The sequence below is a fragment of the Cydia fagiglandana genome, chromosome 13 (genome assembly GCF_963556715.1).
Source record: "Cydia fagiglandana chromosome 13, ilCydFagi1.1, whole genome shotgun sequence".
Lineage (NCBI taxonomy): Eukaryota > Metazoa > Arthropoda > Insecta > Lepidoptera > Tortricidae > Cydia > Cydia fagiglandana.
Window position 1 is genome coordinate 19,673,626 of NC_085944.1, and position 23,370 is coordinate 19,696,995.

The 23,370-nt window shown below is 42.7% G+C and overlaps 1 protein-coding gene across 1 annotated transcript in view; it reads right to left on the reverse strand.

The window, feature by feature from the left end:
• LOC134669924 (E3 ubiquitin-protein ligase Ubr3) overlaps positions 1-23,370 on the reverse strand; it is a 113,253-nt gene that overhangs the window by 16,793 nt on the left and 73,090 nt on the right. Inside the window, exons 10-32 of the mRNA XM_063527540.1 lie at positions 18,148-18,329; positions 17,814-17,938; positions 17,230-17,372; positions 16,676-16,839; positions 16,253-16,389; positions 15,694-15,857; positions 15,280-15,466; positions 14,760-14,869; positions 14,578-14,661; positions 14,128-14,275; positions 13,778-13,878; positions 13,334-13,478; positions 13,040-13,175; positions 12,443-12,703; positions 12,129-12,253; positions 11,801-11,984; positions 11,427-11,765; positions 11,053-11,391; positions 10,679-11,017; positions 10,305-10,643; positions 9,877-9,976; positions 9,496-9,622; positions 9,085-9,210 (exon numbers count right to left, since the gene is read on the reverse strand). Coding sequence (XP_063383610.1) covers positions 9,085-9,210; positions 9,496-9,622; positions 9,877-9,976; positions 10,305-10,643; positions 10,679-11,017; positions 11,053-11,391; positions 11,427-11,765; positions 11,801-11,984; positions 12,129-12,253; positions 12,443-12,703; positions 13,040-13,175; positions 13,334-13,478; positions 13,778-13,878; positions 14,128-14,275; positions 14,578-14,661; positions 14,760-14,869; positions 15,280-15,466; positions 15,694-15,857; positions 16,253-16,389; positions 16,676-16,839; positions 17,230-17,372; positions 17,814-17,938; positions 18,148-18,329 — 4,105 coding nt within the window. The remainder of the gene's footprint in view (positions 1-9,084; positions 9,211-9,495; positions 9,623-9,876; positions 9,977-10,304; positions 10,644-10,678; positions 11,018-11,052; positions 11,392-11,426; positions 11,766-11,800; positions 11,985-12,128; positions 12,254-12,442; positions 12,704-13,039; positions 13,176-13,333; positions 13,479-13,777; positions 13,879-14,127; positions 14,276-14,577; positions 14,662-14,759; positions 14,870-15,279; positions 15,467-15,693; positions 15,858-16,252; positions 16,390-16,675; positions 16,840-17,229; positions 17,373-17,813; positions 17,939-18,147; positions 18,330-23,370) is intronic.

The following is a 23,370-nucleotide window of genomic DNA, read 5'->3' on the forward strand; positions in this document are numbered from 1 at the left end:
CTATAGTAAGGTCGTTCCTAGCCCACCGCGTTCAAGTCACTGATGTCAACGGGGAGAATTCTGTGTGTGGCTCAGTCGGAGATAGGTCTGTCCCCCAGGGCTCAAATGTCGGAAATAGTATATTCGCGTTACGACTTGCCGTTCCCAAGTCCTATTGCAAAATTCATCATGTATGCGGATGACATATGTGCAATAATCCACGGTCGTAGCCAAGAGGAACTGCAGTCGAATGCTAGGGACATAATTCTAAAATTACTGCACTGGTTTCAAGCTAACGGCATGCAGTTAAATATTGAGAAAACTAATCTTCTCCAATTCTCACTCATAATATGGTACAGTTACGGCTAGATTTGACCGCTAACGGGGTGCAAATAGAACCCGTAGACTATGCTCGTTATGTTGGCTTTTGTTTCGATAGCGGTTTGCAATGGAGCCAACAGATAGACGCGATCTGTAAAAAATTGAATTCTGCCTTCTACGCTATCGGACGTCTAAAGCATACGTTATCGGAACAAGGCCTGCTGACAGCATATTATGTGAGGGGGCAGGTAGAGGAGCCTCACAGGGATGATGGGAATGAAAAGGCAGGATCCAGAGCGATGAGGGGTATTTATTATTTAAATAAAAAGGCACAATATGTGCCTTGGTGATGATGTAGATATATATCTGGAAGGTGTGCAGGGCCACAAAACGAGCACTATACTGAACTGCACGCACTTATGAATTATTACGTTTACTAATAAAAATCACACTTAAACGGTCGTGTTTAGAAACTTGGGAAGTACAGTCCGTTAGATAAAATGGTGTTTATCGATCAAAGTATGTGATCGAACTGAAAATAAAAATCATTGAATGGAATTTGGAATAGGATTTGAATTTCAAAAAGGAATTTAGAATTTGTATGGTGCCAGAAATAGTATGAAGGTCGATAGTGTAACGCTTCGTTACACGCACCGTTACACTACCGGGGTCGCCCTGGAAGGGAAAATCCTGGGGCTTATGGCCAAAGGATTTTTCCGTAATGTAAATATAATGTAATGAATATGGGTATGAGTGATAAATTTAGAAGGTGGGGATGTTATATACAATGTTTATCATACAAGAGAGGCGATTTAAACATGCATACCAAAGGTCATTCATACATCATCTTATAAAATTTTGGTTAATTGTTTAACCAAAATAAGTTTCAATAGAGTACTCCTTTAAGTAGAGGACGTACTCATTAAATCGCTCTCCATTAGTATTAAGGCTTATTAATCAGTAACCACCCGCTGAATATTAATGAATCTAAATATAATATCTACAATAATGTGTACCTACAAAGAGTACGATTGTTGAAATTTATTCAACAAAGTAATGCCGTATGGAATGTAGGATTACTACAAAATATCATAAGATAATTCCTTAATGGAATTAATAAATGTACTGTACGGTACGTATGTACCTAAGTACGTAAATATGAACGTTATGTCAAGGGAAGAAATATATAAACAAGTATTGTTCTAACTCTGGTAGAGTTAGCTTTGAATAACGTTATATGAATGTAATATAACGTTATATAAATTAAATAGTATAAATGAACGTATAAATTCGTACTAAGTAGGTATGTACGAAATGTAATGAGTCCGAAATGTATAATGGGGATGAGATATAATTATAAATGTATAACATTATATACAATATTTTACAAGTTAGGAGCTTAGGAGAAAAGTAGCTAAGTTTGAGCCAAATAAGAATCTAATTAAGGAAAAACAGTATATTATTTATTTTAGAATTTTGGGGAGAGGTTTAAGGTCTCTAATATGCCATCGTCCGAGCATTTTGCCGGACATGTCTTGTAGGACATATACTAAGGGTGATATTTTTTTTAGGATAGAACATTTAATAAACTTGGGTGCAAGTTTAGCAGAATAGTGTTTAGGAGAATTACTAATTGCGTAATTTCGTTTCCAGACGATGTCATTTTCGTTGAATTCGAAATGTTGGTGATGTTTATTATACGATGAAGAATTGGTTTGGTGTGCTCTCCAAAGACGGGCTTGTACTTCGGAGAAGACAGGCTGGAGAAGACCAAGATTATCAGCGTATTCGTCTCTGGGCGCGAATATAATATCATCTGTGAGATCAGATTTATCGTATGCTGATCCACATGTGACTAATTCGCGACCAAATACAAGGAAAGAAGGAGTATAATTTGTTGTTTCATTTACGGAAGTATTAATAGCAAATTGTATCTTATGTAGGTTGATATCCCAATTCCTGTGGTCATCCTGTATGAATGAGGATATTGCTGTGGTAACAACTTTATTATATCTCTCCACGGGATTTGGTTGGGCGCATTTAATTGCGCAATAGTGTATTTTTGGGATCTGATAGGAGTGGAATAAATCCGTTGTCTCTTGACTAACGAATTGAGGACCATGGTCAAGAATTATGGTCTGTGGAATTCCGTACACTAGGAAAACTAGGTTTTCTAGAATATGAACGATTACTGATGACGTAGCACGTTTAATCGCAAAGAGGAGGCAGTATTTTGAAAAACAGCAAGTAACGACAAAGATGAATCTGTTGTGTTTTAGTGTAGTAGGCAAGGGGCCGATCAAATCTATTGAAATGCATTGAAAGGGTCGAGAGCATTGCTTAGGTTTACCCATTAGGCCAAGTTTTAGTTGGGTTTGGTGTTTGCAAGCTAAGCAAGTCTCGCATTTGGCAATAAAATTTGAAATATCTTTGTACATTCCTGGCCAAAAATATTTCAATTTAACTTTATTGTATGTTTTAAATGTTCCGAAATGAGCGCAAGTTGGGGTGGAATGATTTTCTGTGATAATGGGTATTCTGTACTCTAGTGGGATAACTTCTTTCCAATTATACTCAGATTGGAGTAACGAAGGGGTTTTTGAGTATCGGTATAATTTATTATTATGTATTATGTAATCTGGAGTGGTGTTGGGGTTAGAACTGCATTTAGCGTAGATATTATTATACCAGTCGTCATTGGTATTAGAACTATTGTAGTTAATAACGTCTACTGAAGGTAAGCGTGATAAAGCGTCAGGGATTAGATGATCTTTACCACGTTTATGTTTAATTTCGAAGTTAAATGTAGATAGACGAATACTCCAGCGGGCTAGACGTCCGGTTGGATTATCTAGATGGAGAAACCATTGTAATGCGGAATGGTCTGTGTAGATTGTGAACTTTAAGCCGTTGTCAAGATAGCAACGCCAATGTTCTAGGGCTAGTAAGACACTTAAGAGTTCTCTTTCTGTAATTGAGTAATTTCTTTGGGGACCAGTTAGGGATTTGCTCATATAAGCAATGGGTTTCTCAACGCCATCAAATTCTTGGGTCAGCATGGCACCGATGCCGAAGCTGGATGCATCACAGTGGACTGCGAAGGGTTTTGAGAAGTCTGGGCAAGCAAGAACAGGGGTAGAGACTAGAGCTTCTTTAATGGATTTAAAGGCATTGTCTTCTAGTGATGTCCATTTAAATGGTGGTGCTTTTTTGGAAGTGGAGGTAAGTTTAGTTAGTGGTGCAACCTTTGTGCTGAAATCGGGGATAAAGCGTCTATACCAACTTGCTGTACCTAGGAACTTTTTAACTTCTCGAGGAGTTGTGGGAGGTGGGATGTTAAGTATTGCCTTAACCTTGTCGGGATCTGTTTGAAAGCCGTGTTCATTAACTATGTAACCAAGATATTTAAGTTCTTTTTTGAAAAATGAACACTTGGGGAAGTTTATAGTAATGTTGGCTTGTACTAGCCTTTGGTAAACTTTATTAAGTAAAGTGATGTGTTCATCGAAAGTATTACTTATGATGATAATATCATCTAAGTAGGTAAATACTGAGTTATCAAGGTTTTCAGAAGGGAATAACGCATCCATAAAGCGTTGTTGGGTAGCAGGGGCATTAGTCAATCCAAAAGGCATTACGCGAAACATGTACATGCCTTTTGAGGGTACATGGAAACTAGTTTTAGGTCTATCAGAAGGGCGTAGGGGTATTTCCCAAAATGCTTTTGCTATGTCTATCGATGATAGATATTTAGCATTTTTTAGATTGTCTAGAATGTCAGAAATGAGTGGGAGTTTGTAGGCATCTTTGCGCGTAATCGAATTTAGTTTACGGCTGTCGATGCAAAAACGCCACGTTCCATCTTTTTTAGGAGTTATTATGACAGGGTTTAGCCATGGGCTTTCACAGGGTTCGATAACATTAAGCTTTAGCATTTCATCAACTTCTTTGCATAAAGCTTTTTGTTTCTCTGGAGAAAGCCTATAGCATCGCTGTTTGATTGGTGGATGGTCACCGGTATCTATGTGATGTTCAATGAGGTGGGTTCGTCCTAAGGGTTTGGTTTCTGTTGAAATATTTTTAAATTTTTCAATAATAGTATCTGAAATTAACTGTTGAGTTTCAGAAAGGTTGTCATAATTAGTGATGTGTTGGTCGCAGGTGGAAATAACTAGGGTATCTATATGTTTATCAGAATATGACGTTATGTCAGGTAATATGTGGGGAGCTATATTGAATTTTCTCCAAAAATTTGTGCCTAGAATCAAGGGTTGCTTTACAGTAGGGATAACATGAGCGGTAATAATAGCCACAATATTTTTGTACGAAATTGGTAGTTGAATTGTACCAATAGAGTATATAGGGTAGCCGTCGGCTACAGAGCCTACGACTTTATGGTCGTAATTTATGGTAAAATTGTGGGATAAGAGAATTTTATGGGAATTATTTCCGAAAATAGTTAAAGCACTGCCACTGTCTAAGAGGCCACATAAAGTTAAATTATTTGTCTGGATGTTGACATAAGGTCGTTCATCGTATGGATCTTGAGTGAAAAGTGCTGATGTAGTATTGTATGATGACATAAATAATTTAATGGTATCTAACCATTGGTTCCATTCTGTAGCAGTAGTTTTATTTAAGTTACTTTTCTCCTTTATGCGTTTTTTGGAAATTTATGGCAAACTGTACATTTTGCAAAAGTGACATTTTGTTTGCCACAGCGGAAGCATACTATATTTTTACTTGTACAAATATCTAAAGAATGATCGTTTGTTCTGCAACGCGGACAGGAGTAACGTAACGTAGAAGGTGGTGCTGTTACAGTATGGACCGGTTTATTAAATGGGAATGGTGGTATGTACGGTTGGGAAGGGGGGGTATGGTTAGAATCTTGTTGAATGTTGGTATAGTTGCTAGAGCTATAAGTAGAGGTAGTATTACAGCTTTCGTACCATTTGCACGATTGGAATAATGTGTCTATAGACGTAACATCTGTAGGAACTAATCTGGAACTGTAATAAGGGCTCATGTTTCTACGGAGGATATCTATTTTTTGTTTTTCAGAAAGGGGTTCATGTAATTTGGAAAAAAGGGCTTCCATGGCTGAAAAATACATTATTATTCGTTCATGTTGTTTTTGTTTACGGGAATGTATATTTTGTAGTAAGTTGTGGTCATGGTCATGCAATTCGAAATCTTTTAAGAAGTGGGTTTTAAATGATTTCCAATCTGTAAGGGTTGTTTTCTTTGACCTATACCAATCTAAAGGAGTGCCTGATAAAAAATCGTATATGTATTTGTGTAAGCGTTTGTCGTCAATGTTACGCGCAATTGCAAACTCTTCGATGTTTCGAATAAAATCATAAGGGCAACTATCGCCTTTATAGTTGAATTTTTTAAAATCGCTTGGTTTTGCTTCAGAGAGGTTGGTTAATTTTCGAGCAAGTAGGTCTAAATTTGTGGAATCATCTATCAAAGAGGTTGCTGACGCGTAAGTTGACGTTGTTGTTGACGGTTGTGACATGTTAAATTTTGTTTGACATTTTGACAAAAATTCGCATATTTTCGAATAGTTGTCAATAATTTCTGGAGATAATTCAGTGGTAATATGGAGACGTTCTATTCTGTTATATAAATGAAATAAGAAAACCGCTATTCTATCGTGCTTCGCTTGGTTGGTGGTCGCAAGCTGTAGCTGAGAAGAAACTATTGTGAGGCATCTGCTAATTTCGGTGATATCCTGTTCAAGATCATATGGGCTGGAGAGATTCGAACACGGGTCCGCGAATAAATTTGGAGTGAGGAGCTGTCTTAAATCATCAGCCTGCGCGGTGGCTGGGAACTGAATGTTCCTGAGTTTGAGCTCATAGATGAGTTCAGGTTTATTTAATAGTGCTGGATTCATTGTTTATTAAAGTGGATACCTATCACGAAGAGAATAATTGATGTTATCAATATAAATAAAATATGTAGTTATTAAATTTTATTTTTTATTGAATCGAAAGGAGAAGTTTATTGTGATATTAGGCTTAGTTGTGTATATTTATTTAATCGGGTGAAGGATAAGCTATCGGATTATCTCCAACAGTACTGCCGTAAGTCAGGATTGGTTCGCACTTCAGTGACTCCAAGGAGTTTTAAAAACACTTAGGATTGAAACCAATTTGTGAGATTTCAGTGGAAATCTTGGATTGTGTAATTGTATGTGATAGATGTTTTGTGTAATCACTATGTTAAGAGTTTTGTTACGTGGCGCGACAAAAAGCGTAGGACGTTGGCATAATAGGGATTAGAAAATAGATATAGATAAATTGGTATAAGATGATGAATGATGATAGATGTATATGTAATTGGTTATTTAAGGGGGGAATTTTGGTTAAACGGTTGAGGATTAGATAAAAGGTTGGTTGTAAAATAGAAAATTAAATAAAATGATGTTAGGCCGAGAGATATTGCGAAAATTTGAGTTGGGTCGACTATAACCTTTTAGAATTTTGAAAAGATCTTAAAGCTAGCAATTACAAACAATATAAAAAAAAAAATTGTTAGAGAAAGTAAAAATGTAGGACTGGAACAGCTGGTTGCGGTTGTTGGGTAGGAGCAGGTGCTGGCACGGAGGTACTGGAACGGGCTGCTCAGCGTCGTAGGGCGGGTGGGTGTCTTGTCAGGTCCGGGTTTGAGCACGTTGATGGCGCCAGTGTGAGGGGGCAGGTAGAGGAGCCTCACAGGGATGATGGGAATGAAAAGGCAGGATCCAGAGCGATGAGGGGTATTTATTATTTAAATAAAAAGGCACAATATGTGCCTTGGTGATGATGTAGATATATATCTGGAAGGTGTGCAGGGCCACAAAACGAGCACTATACTGAACTGCACGCACTTATGAATTATTACGTTTACTAATAAAAATCACACTTAAACGGTCGTGTTTAGAAACTTGGGAAGTACAGTCCGTTAGATAAAATGGTGTTTATCGATCAAAGTATGTGATCGAACTGAAAATAAAAATCATTGAATGGAATTTGGAATAGGATTTGAATTTCAAAAAGGAATTTAGAATTTGTATGGTGCCAGAAATAGTATGAAGGTCGATAGTGTAACGCTTCGTTACACGCACCGTTACATATTATGCATATTTCCATGCACACCTAACGAGAGGAATTGACCTTTGGGGCCTGGCGGCTGATAGAGACCGACCATTCATCCTACAAAAAAAGGTAATTAGACTGATATCACGAGTCCCTCAGGACGAACCTGCACGGCAGCTATTTGTTAACCTTAAGGTAATGACTGTACCTTCGCTCTTTATATTTGAGATAGGTAAATACGTGAGAAATAACCCTGATGAGTTTCCTATAAGCAAGACCTACTCTGCGAGAAGAAAACCTGCACTGTCCGTACCCACGCATAGACTCCAGAAGTCAGGGAAGTCCTTAAAGGTAGTAGGTGCCAAAATATATAATAAATTACCTGAGGTAATAAAAGACTTGAGTACTGAACGACGCTTCACACGTGAACTCAAAACGTTTTGCACAACAAAAGCATACTACTCGGTGAAAGAATTTTTGGATGAATGACTAAATATGTCGAAAGTCGAAACCATGAATGAATATGTATAGGTATAATTATAACTTTCATGACATGTCATCTTTATTCAATGAAATTGTGTTAAAATTATGTTTAGTATAATTAATTAATCATTATATTTAATCTAACTTGCATTGAAGCGTAATTGACTTGTATACAGGGTGATTCAGGAGACGTGAGCAGGACTAACACTGCGCATTTCGTAAATTATAACCAACTGTTTCGTATCAGTATTAGTGAGTTTAACGTTAATTTTGTAGTCGTGTTGAAAAAAAAAGTTATTAATTTATTTACGACATAGCGATATTCTGTGTCAAATTGAATGTCATCACTGTCATCACGGTCTGGTTACTTTTGAAAACTCGTATCTCACCAAGTTTGACAGTTCATTTTCTTCGTAATCAAAATGCTGTCATTACGGTAAAAGAGGTTTTATGTTTATTAATTAGGTTTTGTAGGGTGACCAAGATTGTAGAGAATTAAATTTGCCCTCACCAAAAAGTTAAAAATTGGGAAAAAGTGTGGTTCTTTCACCTAAATACTACGGTGATCGATCAATTATCAGTAACTGAGTGTGTAGGATTAGTCCTGCTCACGTCTCATGAATCACCCTGTATAAATGTAACATTCATTTAATATTATAATAATATGTTTGTTCCCCTAATTGTAAATAATTTATGAATATGACGATGTACAATTAATACAAATAAAATATATTCTATTCTACACTTAAGAATGTATTTCGGTATTTAACTAAATATTAAGACACACTCTTTATTTCATTTACGCGAGCGGAGCTGCGGGCCCGTCTAGTTTAATTATGTAAACCTAAACATTATAATATGTCACTGGCACTGAAGTATGTCGAACGAAAAGACATGACATAGTTTCCCGAACGCTGCCCAACCGAGTTGGATTCGGTGGTTTATACGTTTGCATTCCCAAAAATCAAAGCTTTCATATACAATACGATATATCGGTATGGCTCATTTCCCTTTACAAAACAAAAGAATAGTCCCGTCCAGAAGAAAACATGAAAACTAGCACGCATATACCTAGCTTACGCGAGTAAAACAGGTTTTTTTTTCTCTAGTAAAAAACTCTGAAAGACAACCACCATTCCTAGTGGACAAGCCAACCACCAACTTCGTTGCTTATGCTAAATTGTTTATGTTATAACTTATATTTCAAACTGACCTATGCAGTCGTTCCGGGGCTTGTACCGCGGCCTCGGTTCCGCCGTGGAAGAAGAAGCCGGCTCGGGCTCCGGTGTCACCAGGGAGCCCCCGCGCTGGACCAACTCGCATTCTAAATTCGTGCGCACTGACAAACAATCACAAAAACTTCAATATCTTAACACTTAAAAAGATAAAAACAACAATAACAGTAAACAGTAAAATAACAGTTAGCTCCTATTCTGCCATATAACGCCCATAACTCCACTTTGAGGGGAAACAATAATATAGATAATCTATGATCGAAATAAATGAATTATTTAATTAAGTAGAAGCGGCAACCATTTAAAATCTTATTAATTAATAACGCATATTTTTCACGAGCGTGTAACATCTTTCGAATAGAAAGCCTTCTTTTGATTTAATAACTTACCCAGTGAAGTGACGAAGGTAAAGATGGCAGCCGGCGAGGAGCCGTACCGTTGCCGCAGCTTCGTGCTGGCGGTGGCCGTCATGTCCTCCATCGCCTTGTTCATCGCGTCCGTCAGCGCGCTAGGAGCCTGCACACACAACAACATGGATAATCTGGATATGGATGAGATCTGCACAGACGTTTTCTCTTGTAACAATAAGGTCGTGTTCAGATCATTTTGGATTCTTCTTCAGCTTAGCAGCTTTAGCTAGGTAGGTAATACACAAATTGTATTTATAATGTGTGTTGCTACTTGTGAATCGCAGGAGCCAATACCTTACACACACTATGACACACACAGAGTGTGTTCATCCAGAGTGGACAACATGTATAGATACTGACGGGTTGTGGGTGCGTGCGCAGCAGCATCTCGCGCACGGCCTCGTGCGGCGGCGCGGCCGGCGCCGGCGGGATGGCAGCGCGCGGCGGCAGCGGCAGCACGCTACAATAAACACAACGTTTCAGCGAATGATAAAACATTAACCCCCTTATTCATAAACGTTTACTAAAGTTGACGAGCCGATAATAATCGTTTGTCCCTTTCCATCACACCGATACGTCGGAAAAGGACAAACGATTATTATAGGCTCGTTAACTTTAGTAAACGTTTATGTTATGAATAAAAGGGTTAACTACACTAATAAGAGTTTGATTAATTTAATAATTATTAATGATTTGTATTAGCCTTTGCAATGTCGAAGTGTCAACATAAACATGAAATTATAATTCGCCCCGCTTCTGCTTGTGCTTCGGTCCACCTTTAGTAATACCTGTTGGCGAGCTGGCGGCAGACGGGGCAGAGGAACTCGCCGCCGGCCACGTGCAGGTTGTGCGGGCGCGCGGGCGCCGCCAGCGAGCGCAGGTAGGCGGCGAGGCAGCGCACGTGCAGGTGGTGCCCGCACGACGCCACGTGCACGCCGCCCTCCAGCCCCACCGACACCGTTAAAGCTGTAATACCTGTTGGCGAGCTGGCGGCAGACGGGGCAGAGGAACTCGCCGCCGGCCACGTGCAGGTTGTGCGGGCGCGCGGGCGCCGCCAGCGAGCGCAGGTAGGCGGCGAGGCAGCGCACGTGCAGGTGGTGCCCGCACGACGCCACGTGCACGCCGCCCTCCAGCCCCACCGACACCGTTAAAGCTGTAATACCTGTTGGCGAGCTGGCGGCAGACGGGGCAGAGGAACTCGCCGCCGGCCACGTGCAGGTTGTGCGGGCGCGCGGGCGCCGCCAGCGAGCGCAGGTAGGCGGCGAGGCAGCGCACGTGCAGGTGGTGCCCGCACGACGCCACGTGCACGCCGCCCTCCAGCCCCACCGACACCGTTAAAGCTGTAATACCTGTTGGCGAGCTGGCGGCAGACGGGGCAGAGGAACTCGCCGCCGGCCACGTGCAGGTTGTGCGGGCGCGCGGGCGCCGCCAGCGAGCGCAGGTAGGCGGCGAGGCAGCGCACGTGCAGGTGGTGCCCGCACGACGCCACGTGCACGCCGCCCTCCAGCCCCACCGACACCGTTAAAGCTGTAATACCTGTTGGCGAGCTGGCGGCAGACGGGGCAGAGGAACTCGCCGCCGGCCACGTGCAGGTTGTGCGGGCGCGCGGGCGCCGCCAGCGAGCGCAGGTAGGCGGCGAGGCAGCGCACGTGCAGGTGGTGCCCGCACGACGCCACGTGCACGCCGCCCTCCAGCCCCACCGACACCGTTAAAGCTGTAATACCTGTTGGCGAGCTGGCGGCAGACGGGGCAGAGGAACTCGCCGCCGGCCACGTGCAGGTTGTGCGGGCGCGCGGGCGCCGCCAGCGAGCGCAGGTAGGCGGCGAGGCAGCGCACGTGCAGGTGGTGCCCGCACGACGCCACGTGCACGCCGCCCTCCAGCCCCACCGACACCGTTAAAGCTGTAATACCTGTTGGCGAGCTGGCGGCAGACGGGGCAGAGGAACTCGCCGCCGGCCACGTGCAGGTTGTGCGGGCGCGCGGGCGCCGCCAGCGAGCGCAGGTAGGCGGCGAGGCAGCGCACGTGCAGGTGGTGCCCGCACGACGCCACGTGCACGCCGCCCTCCAGCCCCACCGACACCGTTAAAGCTGTAATACCTGTTGGCGAGCTGGCGGCAGACGGGGCAGAGGAACTCGCCGCCGGCCACGTGCAGGTTGTGCGGGCGCGCGGGCGCCGCCAGCGAGCGCAGGTAGGCGGCGAGGCAGCGCACGTGCAGGTGGTGCCCGCACGACGCCACGTGCACGCCGCCCTCCAGCCCCACCGACACCGTTAAAGCTGTAATACCTGTTGGCGAGCTGGCGGCAGACGGGGCAGAGGAACTCGCCGCCGGCCACGTGCAGGTTGTGCGGGCGCGCGGGCGCCGCCAGCGAGCGCAGGTAGGCGGCGAGGCAGCGCACGTGCAGGTGGTGCCCGCACGACGCCACGTGCACGCCGCCCTCCAGCCCCACCGACACCGACAGCAGCCACGCTAAAATATCACATACCATCATGTGTCTACACTACTTTTTAAGAGCAACACTGATAACTAATCATCGATGAACTTTATGTCTATTCAATAAGGTTTATGAATAATCAGTTAATATGTAGTGTGACCGGCGGGTCGTTATCCTACCTTCCTGGTCGAAGTGTTGCTGCAGTTCGTCGTGCAGTCGGTAGTGGTGTGCCGCCGCCGTCGTGTCTCGTTGTTCCGCCAGTCTTGCTCGCTCGCGCTCCGATAATGCTAGACGTGCGCCGCCACTGCTCAACAAAAAAAAGAAGTTTAATTTTAATTACCACATTTAAGTTACCAAAATACATTCGACTAAAACGAGTTACAAAAAGAAAACAAAAACAGGTCGGTAGAATGATGTTTATTCGTTCATAGTCGACGTGTGGAGGCCCATGGGTACTGCGGGGTGTTGCAGGTCCAGGTCCACGGTGGCATACCTGTCCTGGCGGCGGCGGTGGCCCAGCACGGAGGTGGACTGCAGCAGCACCACCCTGCCGATGGGGTGCTGCGGGGTGGAGACGGAGCTGGTGTTGCAGATGACGCAGTCGTAGTCGGAGTCGGCGTCCAGGTCCATGGGCTCGGGCTCCATCCGCTGCATGGCGCTGAGGAACTGCTGCTGGCGACGTTGGAACTCCTTCATCATCTGCTGTTGTCGTTCGCGCGCGCGCCGGGAACGTTCTTCTTTTTCGCGTCGTTCCCTGGAGAAAGAGGATCATATAAACCCTGCCCGCACGATTCAAATAGATAAAAATGGTTTAATGGTGGCGATGGTTGAAGTCCAGCAAAAAGGTAATATGTAGTTTGGCAACATGGGTACGCCGTTGACTACTCCATAGTTTGCTGTTACTCTTATAATTTACACCAAAGTAACAATTTTATTACAATATTACTAGATAATAAAAATGGTCCTTCGAGCCGGATCAAGTAATAAAAACAATGAAGAAGAACTGCAAAATCGTCATCAAAACGTGCATCAGTAATCGATCAAAACGCCAAGTTTAATATGTTCTAGAAATGGGGGTTAATCATGTTACCTGGCCCGTTGCTCAGCCTGCCGCTCGCGCTGGTGCGGCCACAGCGAGTGGCGCACGTGAGCGATGGCGCCCGCGCAGCGCGCATCTAGTCGCGCTAACTTTCGCAATACTTGGCCGATGAAGTGCGGCCCGTCACCTGCAATATGATTCACATCAAATACTGTGCTCTTGCGAACCAACAATAACAGTTGACCTATGACTTGGAAGCAATAATTACAAGTGGAGAGTCGATAACGCATTTATGGCCCTAAACGAGGTTATCTAAAGCTGCTAAGTGGTAAACGAGCAGGTTACCGATGGGCTCGTCGACGGGCGGCTCCGGCTCCTCCAGCGAGAAGGAGTCGAGCCGCCCCGACAGCTGCGAGTGCAGCTTCAGCAGCAGCGAGATGATGGACTCGTTCACCGGGATCGACTCATCCGCGCCCAAGTGTACTTGCACCTGCAACATTATACAGTTATTAATTGTTCAAATAATCCTTCTTATTTTATACGATCACAATTGAATTCTATTGATGGTCATAAAAACATGTTTGATCTATGTATATCGCCGTAACTTTGATTTAATTTTAATGACCGATATATGCAACATCACTAGTTATGCTAGTTAAAGTAAATGCGAGAGTAGTGGTCTAACGTAGAATTCTACACTTTTGTGACTGGTGCATAAAACAATACTATCTGCAGAAAACAACAGTATTATACTATACGGGAGCGAGGGTCCCGTGAGTCCACCGTTACCTGTGTGTTGGTGGAGGGCTGCGGGTCGGTGCAGGGCAGCGCGTGGGACAGCGGCGGGGAATCTTCTCGCAGGCTCACGCTCCATTCGGGGGTCGACACGTCTGTAATGTTACCACAGTGTATACTGGTTTAAAAACTATACACTGAAATAGATGTCATGTACTGAAGAAAAAGTGACCAAACCCTTCAGTGCCCGAGGTCGAATTCAAATTGGCGACTAGGCTGGTATGGTAACACCTCGTCTCGATTTCTTGAAAATAATTTGAGTTTTCCCTTACTGCCAAGTAGGTATGTGTGAACAAAAAACCGGAAACTATCGATTATTATGCAATTATTAAAGAATTGAGTACCGTATTCGATGGGTATCGAGGCAGGTGGTGAGGGTTCCCGGTCGTTGAGCGCCAGCGACATGTCGTCCATGTCGGCGTCGGCGCCCGGCAGCGGCATCGGCAGCGCGAGGGCCCGACTGCCCTCCGCGGCCGAGCTGATGCTGCCACTCTGCGCAATACACTGTAACTTAGCAATGTTAGCAAAACATTATCAATCAACTCAAACGTAAAGATTTTCAACAATTCATAACTATGAAAATAAAAGGTTACTAGCTTACGTAAAACCGCAAATTGTCGGACCATGGCCTGCCTACATCGCATTAATCAGGCCACTACTTATTTAAAAACCTTTTCACCCAGGCTTCCTCAAAACAGTCACACCGCAACACATGTATAATCAATGGTGGTGGAGGCAAGGTTTTTGAGGAGCGTCGGCGAAGCCTGCCACCTGGTTGAGAAACGAGTGGTTACCTCTAAGGCTCTGATCTGCGTGGCGTCGCCGCCGCCGTCCGACTGGTCGTCGGTGTCCACTGGCTCCGCTGAGTTTGGCACCATCTACCATCACAACAGTGTGTTTTGTAAATACATATATCCGATTATATTATAGTATTTTACGTTTATACTTAGGCTTTCTCTTATTAAATTCCTCTTACATCTAAATTCGGTGGCACAGCCAACGCGGTGCTCATTGCCGAAAGCAGCGCAGACTTCATCGGTGATATTCGTGCTGATTCCGTTTCTGTCGGCTCCCACTCCGTGTCACCTGCCACGAAAGTTAAAAACGGTTTAAGCATGGGTAGTTATATTTTATTTTATTTAAAAATTTATTAGGTAACATGTCGCAATTCCATATTATACATATAAGCAAGCTCGTATGCGTGTGGTTGCAATCCAAATGGTCATCCCCTTAGCATACGAGTATGTGTTAACACTGTTTTGATGTCAGGAAGTCAAAGGATACGAGCAAATCGGTTTTAGGCTTTGCGATAAGCCGTGCAGAAAGTCTGGGTAGCAAAGAGAGGCACGAAACGCGCCGTGTTCGGCATTAAACTTCAATTGTTAAGTTAGCTCGCCGGGTGGACGCCATTCGATCGCAGGGTATTACTGGACGGCACTAGGTCCCGGAGTCGCGGTGTAGACTACTCGTAGGCTGAAATGGTCTCGGGTACTGACTGTCGGAGTGGCAGTGGTGCGGGTAGACGGGGCCGGGCTGGGGCCGGGTTGGGCGCGGCGGCGGCAGGCGGGCGACCACGGTGCGCGCGTTGTCGGGGAGGGAGCCCGCCAGCGCGGCCAGCAGCGGCCGCCCCGACACCACCGCGCCGCGCGACCCGCCCTCGCCGCCCGCCACCATCACGTCCAGCTGAAACGACGACGACGATACGATCCCCTGTACTACATATACATTTTTAGACTTGTTTTAAACTATATTTTAGAATCGTCTCGATTTTCAAGGACTGAATTTGATCAGGTCTCGAAATTTGGAAAATTACATTTTGGATTAAATATTGTACCGAAGCGATTATTTTCAATATACATCGTAAAATAATAACGAAATAAAGACATAATGTTAGAGGAATAGATACTGACGTCGTGGTCGGTGGCGCGCTCGGCGGCGAGCTGCGCGGCCACGTCGAGCAGGTACACGGCCAGCGCCAGCACGTGGTCGGGCGGCGCGTGCGGCGCGCTCGCGTCCGGCGCGCGCCGGTGCACGCCGCGGTGCAGCACGGCCAGCAGCGCGCCGTGCAGCACCCCTGCACACACACACACACCACACGATCAGATATACAACCAGGGGACTAGAAGCCCGGCGGTCGACCAAAACAAACAACCCTCTAAACATATTTACATAATATTCACATTGAGATAAGAAAACAGAAATAGAACAGTAAATATGAACTGGTTACATTAACTAATGCCTTTGTACTTCTTGCTAATTGTATGTTATTTTTAATATGTCTTTTTGTACAATAAAGAGTTTACTACTACTAATTATCGAAGAAAAGATTTACGAAAAAAGACCACCCGGTCTTGATTCTATGTGTATCTAATACAATACAATCCCCGTAGCCCTTATGATAACCTTCCTCTGATACTAGATGACACTGGAAGAAGAAGATTGCAATAGGAAACAAGTTCCAAAAACTACCTGAGGCGCAGATGACCCTGGGGTCGCCGGCCTCGGGAGGCGGCGCGGCGGCGGGTCGTAGCGGCGGCCACAACGCTGCCCCCTCGCCAGGCTTGCTGGCGCCCGGCTGGCCAGATGCTTTTTGCTTCTCGCGTACACTAAAACAAAAAGGCAATTAGTTAAAATGCTTCACACTTTCATATCTTAAGTCTTCACCATTACAGGTATATTCCACTACTGGGCATATAATATACACAAGGATCAATTACCAGTTTGACGTAGCTCCCATATAACGGTTCCTTACGATCTTGACCAAAACCATCAACTTTTAAAAGCATTCTTTAGCTGCGTACCCGAAATTTCCACTCAAGAACTTTAGCTCCGAGTATGACGATTTGAAGAATCCGTTTCAGGATCTGAACTGTATGTTGACAATAAACTTACTAGGCGGTGAACCTCTCCATGGAGGCGTGGAAGTCCCTCCTGTGGACCGCGCGGCGCAGCACGTGCAGCGGGTCGTAGTACTTCTGCCACACGAGGGGGGTGGGCACGAAGAGACCTTGCTCGAGGTTCTCGGAGCCGCGAGGTGGCGGCCGGTATGTCGATAGCTGCAACAACACACAAGTGAGAACGGAGCGGGAACACCATAATAGGCAGGTCCAGGAGGTTCACTACTGATTACTTTCTTTTGCAACGAGCTGTTTTTCATTAAGGCGGAATTAAGACTTTACATAAAGGATTACCTACATCTGGACAGCTTTACCCTGAATTCTGCCATAACTAGATATGTCCAGCTATTGACTGTTTAGTCTATCCAGTTCAAAATAAGATTTTTAATAGAAAACTAACCAATTACTAAAAACGAACGTATGACCAGCTGGTTTTTCAAAATATGCGGCCCTTTGTAACGCTAAGTTCAGATTTTAAAGGTTAAAACCTGAAACCCTAGCCACAACAAGAATACAGTAGCTAATGGTAATTTGTGAGGCCCGACATACCTCTTTGAGGACAACTTCGAAGTTCCTTGTGTGCGCGTTGCCAGACCGCTCCGGCATCAGCTCGAGCAGCTGCGAGTGTGTCTTGTCGCCGGCGGCCAGCAGGGTGCTCACCTCCAGTCGGGACTGCGTCAGCTCGTCGTTGCCTGCACAAACAAATTGGGGTAAGTGGGAAGACAAAAGCTCAAGGGTTATTTAAATACAGCAGCAAGTTTTATGAAGTGGTAAAGAGCACAAAATGGAGTTGATAGAATTCAAATAATCATGATCTTCTAACATGAATGACCAGAGAAAGAAGTAATTAGGTTCCTGAGTTTATCCTCGTGGATCCAAGTAATATTGTGCCATTGAACTCATACTGGTAGAAACTTGTTTTTACTTATTAAAATGAGTAGGAGTGAGACAGCTTGTAAGCTCAAGGAGTTTAGCCCAAAAACTAGTTCTGAGGTATGGCTAAAAATGATATTAAAGCTAGCATACGAAATGTCGTCTTATTGGAATGGCTCTCTCTTGATTTTGAACTTTAATGGGACTGTCAACCTGATCTTTCCTGGAAAGTTAAGCAAGGTTTTAATTTGTTAGATTACCTAGGTTGGTCCGCGAAGAGACCAGGATGGCGAGGAACGTCAGCAGGCCCTCCACCATGGCGTCCTGCTCAGCCGCCTGGACGGGCGGCATTGGCACCATGCTCAGCCACTCGCGGACGCCAAACCTGCAAATATTCGCACAGTATTAGTTATCATCAAAAGAAGTCCGGTCAGCTACACTTTTTCTCAAAATTACCCAACATGTGCTGCATCGGTCATCTAAACAGCTCTAAGCTCAGCGTATATTTGCAGCCAGTAGATGTCCACGTCTACATGGAGTTGCAGTCTGCCTGGATGTATCCCGGTGACTGCACACGGTCGAGTCGGTACTCACATGTCGATACACATGTCGAGGAACTGGTCGGCGGGGAGGTGCGCGGCGCAGATCTGCAGCCAGTAGATGTCCATGTCCACCATGGAGTTGCAGAAGTTGGCCTGGATGTACGTCATGGCCTGCCCCTTGATCTGCAGCCCGTTGCGCACCCAGATGCCGGCCAGGATCTCGTAGAACAAGCTCTGTCGACAAAATGTGCTTATGAGTTTTGGGCTTTCATGAAATCTTAGTTCAGATCAACATCATCATATTCAAAGAAGGTACTGAAACATTTTGGCAAAATGTAAGTGTTCATAATTCTATGTAGAGGCTTCCCCAAATACGCCTGCGGTAAATATAGGGTAGAATAGACATAGGCAGAGTTACTGCTACAGTAACATTTTTGGTTATACATACTTGATTACACGGTGATTTTACGATGCGGGTCGGAAGCTCGGACCCTCGCATGAAGGGGACATTTACGTGCGTCTTGCATTGTCACGATCGTTCCTGCGTGCTGTGAGGGTAAGTGATGTTTCCTCTTCGCTTAATATACCTAATTCGATTGCCGTCTGCCCTCCATTCGCTGCTCTCCCGAATTTATGATTGTTATTATAATATTGCAAACGACAGGGGCGAGTGGAGGAAACGAGGGGAGGCAAAGGCCCAGCAGTGGGACACTAAATCGGTCGGATGATCGAAGACTGTGTTCGTTTAGGGTGAGAAGCTTTTTAAGTACCTATACAGATATATAGTTCGTTTTTTTTAGCATTAGAAAGAACTTCGCAGAAGTAAGCTTGTGGTTCCAAATCCGGCACTTTTAGCGGTAATAATTTGAAGTAAATTATATGTATTGACCGTGCTTCATTAGATAATTCGATAATTATTAAATTTATTAACAATTAAAGAGCCTGATAAAAACTGTATGCTTACTTCTGTGGAGTTCTTTCTAATGCTAAAAGAAACGAACTATAGTCGATATTTAACGTAAAAGAACTGTGTTTGAAATTTTTAATTATTTAAAAATTAATAATAAAATAAAATTCATTTATTTCGAAAAACAAAATAAATAACATTAACATACATACACTATTCTAAATACTCAACACAACAAAAACTATTTTAATTAAAATATTATAAAAATCTATACTTTACCTAAGTAACTTTACATAGCAGAATTTTCAAATCTAAAATACTTTGGAGGTAGTTTTCTCATGCCTAGTCCGCTACACAATTTACGTGCAGTCTAACGCTTTCACAAAGTGTTTATTCTTTCGCTATAGCGTGTGACAAAGTCGGTATTGAACTATTGAATTTACACAACAGCAATACAAGAAATCGAAGGCCTTAATTTAGCATTTCTGCCAGTAAGGTGAGAAATAAGTGATCTTTCTCCCAAGCGTCCTCTTTAAATTGAGACTACTGCCAAATTGGCCTAATCAAGACATATAATTATACTCGTAGATGTGGTTAACTATATTGCTCAGTTAAAGTTCATCTCGACGTGATAAAATCGAAAACTTAATAGCGATATTTGTTGTAACCAGAGGGATTCCAAGATACTTTTTTTCGTTGTCATTTCTCCCAAACGGAATTATAATGCGCGGTCAGCCCTCTAGTCAATATACTTTTCAGACTTATACTAATTTTGTAAAAACAACAACATAAACAAGAAAGTTTATTTAAATTGCGGCAAGCATTATTTTATTTACCTAGTAGGTACCCATTTTGCAGGATCCATTATCTTAAGCAAATAACTGTAATGAGTGGTCAATTACTCATAAATACGAGGAACATTACGTGTTATATGAATGTGATCAAGGTGTTTTATTATTTGCAATTTTATTAGTCATCTATTGTGGGACAAAGCATGAAATTCTTCCTCTGATCATTTAAATCGAAAGAGACTGGATTATAGCAGTTTTATTTCAAACACCATTCGTTTGGATGCCACTAGCTATTGCAACTAAGCATTCTTGTTATCAATGTTATCTATATAAATAATCGTGAACCGGTTTGACGGTAGACCTAAATGAAATTATGCTCAATCGAAAGAGCTTGAAAAAATATCACTTTTGAATCGAGAACATGTATCCGCAAAATTCGTATTGTCGAGTATTTTGCATTTAAAAGTGAAAAAATTTCGACAAAGAATGCAAATGTTCAATTTGTTGATTGTCATTTGACAGCGTTTGTTGCGTTTAGAAACTGCAAACATGCTTACAAGTTAGGTTGGTCGTTTTTTTTCTTAAATAAAAACCAAGACGAATATTACTGTTTATTTGATGACTCCGGTATGTATAATGGTTATTATTTGCATTAAGTTTCGTTTCATATGGATATGTATACCGGTATAATTATTACATATTTTTTTTTAAGCCAGAACGTGCGATAGTCTGTTACGGCTTTTAAGACGATTGCAACACTGCCTAGACGTCAAACCATTCTTTGGCTTTGGGGTGTTTTGAATTACTAATTTATTCGAAAATACGTGATAAAAACCTGTTAAATAGTGTATTGTGTGTGTTAACAATAAAAAATAGTCACCGAACATAGTGCAAAGTGCAAACGCCATCGTAACGTAACGAGATTTGAACTTCAAAGCGTTCCATGGGAGTATTGTGTTTAGTATTCAAAAATTCGACCTATGCCGCCGTGGCCCGGTGGCAGAATGGCACAGGCACCTGCTGCGATAGCAGAGGACGCTGCTTTGATTCCAGCCTGGGGCACTGGAGGCCTTGGTCACTTTTTAGGGTTCCATACCCAAAGGGTAAAAACGGGACCCTATTAAATACTAAGACTCTGCTGTCCGTCTGTCTATCACCAGGCTGTATCTCAAGATCTCATGAACCATGATAACTAGATTAACTAGACAGTTTAAATTTTCACAAATGATGTATTTCTGTTGCCGCTATAACAACAAAGACTAAAAACAAATTAAAGAAATATTTAAGCGGGGCCAATGCAATGCTAGGCTGGATATGACCGATGAAATGAGTAAATTTTTATTAATATGTTTTAATATGACATGTTGGTGGCAAACAAGCATACAAGCCGATGGTAAGTGGGAGTTTAGACTAGACCTCTGCTTCTCCAAGGGACTCGCATTGCTGACCGGTTACAAATCTATTACACTCTTAAAACATTTAAGCGGGGCCACTGCAATGCTAGGCTGGATATGACCGATGAAATTAGTAAATTTTTATTAATATGTTTTAATATGACATGTTGGTGGCAAACAAGCATGCAAGGCTGTTAATGCCGATGGTAAGTGGGAGTTTAGACTAGACCTCTGCTTCTCCAAGGGACTCACATTGCTGACCGGTTACAAATCTATTACACTCTTAAAATATTTAAGCGGGGCCAATTCAATGGTAGGCTGGATATGACCGATGAAATGAGTAAATTTTTATTAATATGTTTTTATATGACATGTTGGTGGTAAACAAGCATACAAGGCTGTTAATGCCGATGGTAAGTGGGAGTTTAGACGAGACCTCTGCTTCTCCAAGGGACTCACATTGCTGACCGAGTAAATTTTTATTAATATGTTTTAATATGACATGTTGGTGGCAAATAAGCATACAAGGCTGTTAATGCCGATGGTAAGTGGGAGTTTAGACTAGACCTCTGCTTCTCCAAGGGACTCACGTTGCTGACCGGTTACAAATCTATTACACTCTTAAAATATTTAAGCGGGGCCAATGCAATGCTAGGCTGGATATGACCCTATGAACCTATTAGCGAGTCCAACTCGCACTTGGCCGGTTTTTCTTAGTAGGTATATGACATTTATTTCAGATGTACTTCATTGTCCGTCTGTCTGTCTCATGAACCGTGATAGGCCTAGGCAGTTGAAATTTTCACAGATGATGTATTTCTGTTGCCGCTATAACAACAAATACTAAAAAGTATGGAACCCTTCGTGCGCGAGTCCGAACCGCACTTGGCCGGTTTTTCTTACAATAGTAGGTATATGACATTTAAGGCTCCGTCACACAGGCGCGTTTGGCGTCGAGCGTGTAGAAAGCCTATTTAAAAAAAAACGACTATGTTGATGAAGATGACAGATGCATTATTGATGGGAATTAAAACTTTTTTTCAGTTTAAATGTTTGTGACTACAATACTAACGATGACACGGCACCAACGCGTAAAACAAATATATAAACCTATGCCGAAAATCGTGAGTATCTTCAAACCACATAATTGTTTCAACTTTCATTATTGTTTTGTTGTTGATACATAATTTCTCACATAATTTTGTTACTTGGACAAACCTTGCCACAATTGTTGGTTTATGACAATAGTTCCCATTGTATTCCATATGTGAGACCCATTACATGTTACAAAGTTCATAGCTGATAGCGCTGAACGTCTCTTTGGAAGTACTTAAATACATAGAAAACATCCATGACTCGGTAACAAATATCTCGGCTCATCACACAAATAAATGCCCTTACCAGGATTCAAACCCAAGACCTTTGGCTTTATAGGTAAGGTCACCACCCACTAGACCAGACGGGACACAAATTTTATATACAGTATACTCAGTTGTATTTATACATTTCAGAATGGAAGGAAGAACCTTGAAGGAATGTGCTTGACAAACTAAAGCGAGATGAAAGTGAAGTTAAGTCACAAAAGTAATTCAAAGAAACTCTTGAGTTTAAGAACCAGTTGACTCCACTCTGATTATATGATCCAGTGTGAACCAGTGCGAACAACTACAGTGTATGGTGGACATATTTGATATTTGTGTTTTAGACTAACTTCAAAGAATCAAACTTGAGGCTTATCAGTGAATTGAATGAAGCTAATTTTTTAATAATAAGTGATCTGAGTGATGTGAGTGGATGCCGAAGACTGGGCAAAGTGGAGAAGACTGAGCAGGAAAGCAGACCCCGGTGCTAGGCCGGGAAAACACAAGGTTTAAGAAGAAGTAATCTCTGGAGTCAATGTAAGTTGAATATAGGATTAATATATATATATATATATATATATTTATATATATATATATATATATAGTATATATAAAAAGATATATTTTATGCTGATTCAAATAAAAGTGTAAAATAATAACTTCAGAGTTTGACTTAAATAAATCGTCAGGTGACAACTAAAACAAAATTAATTACTGCTACAATTTCAGAGTCATAGTGAAGCTTAGTACATAGTACAAAACAAGGTTGATTTTTAGATTCTGCACCCAAAGGCTAAAAACGGGACCCCTATTACCACATTA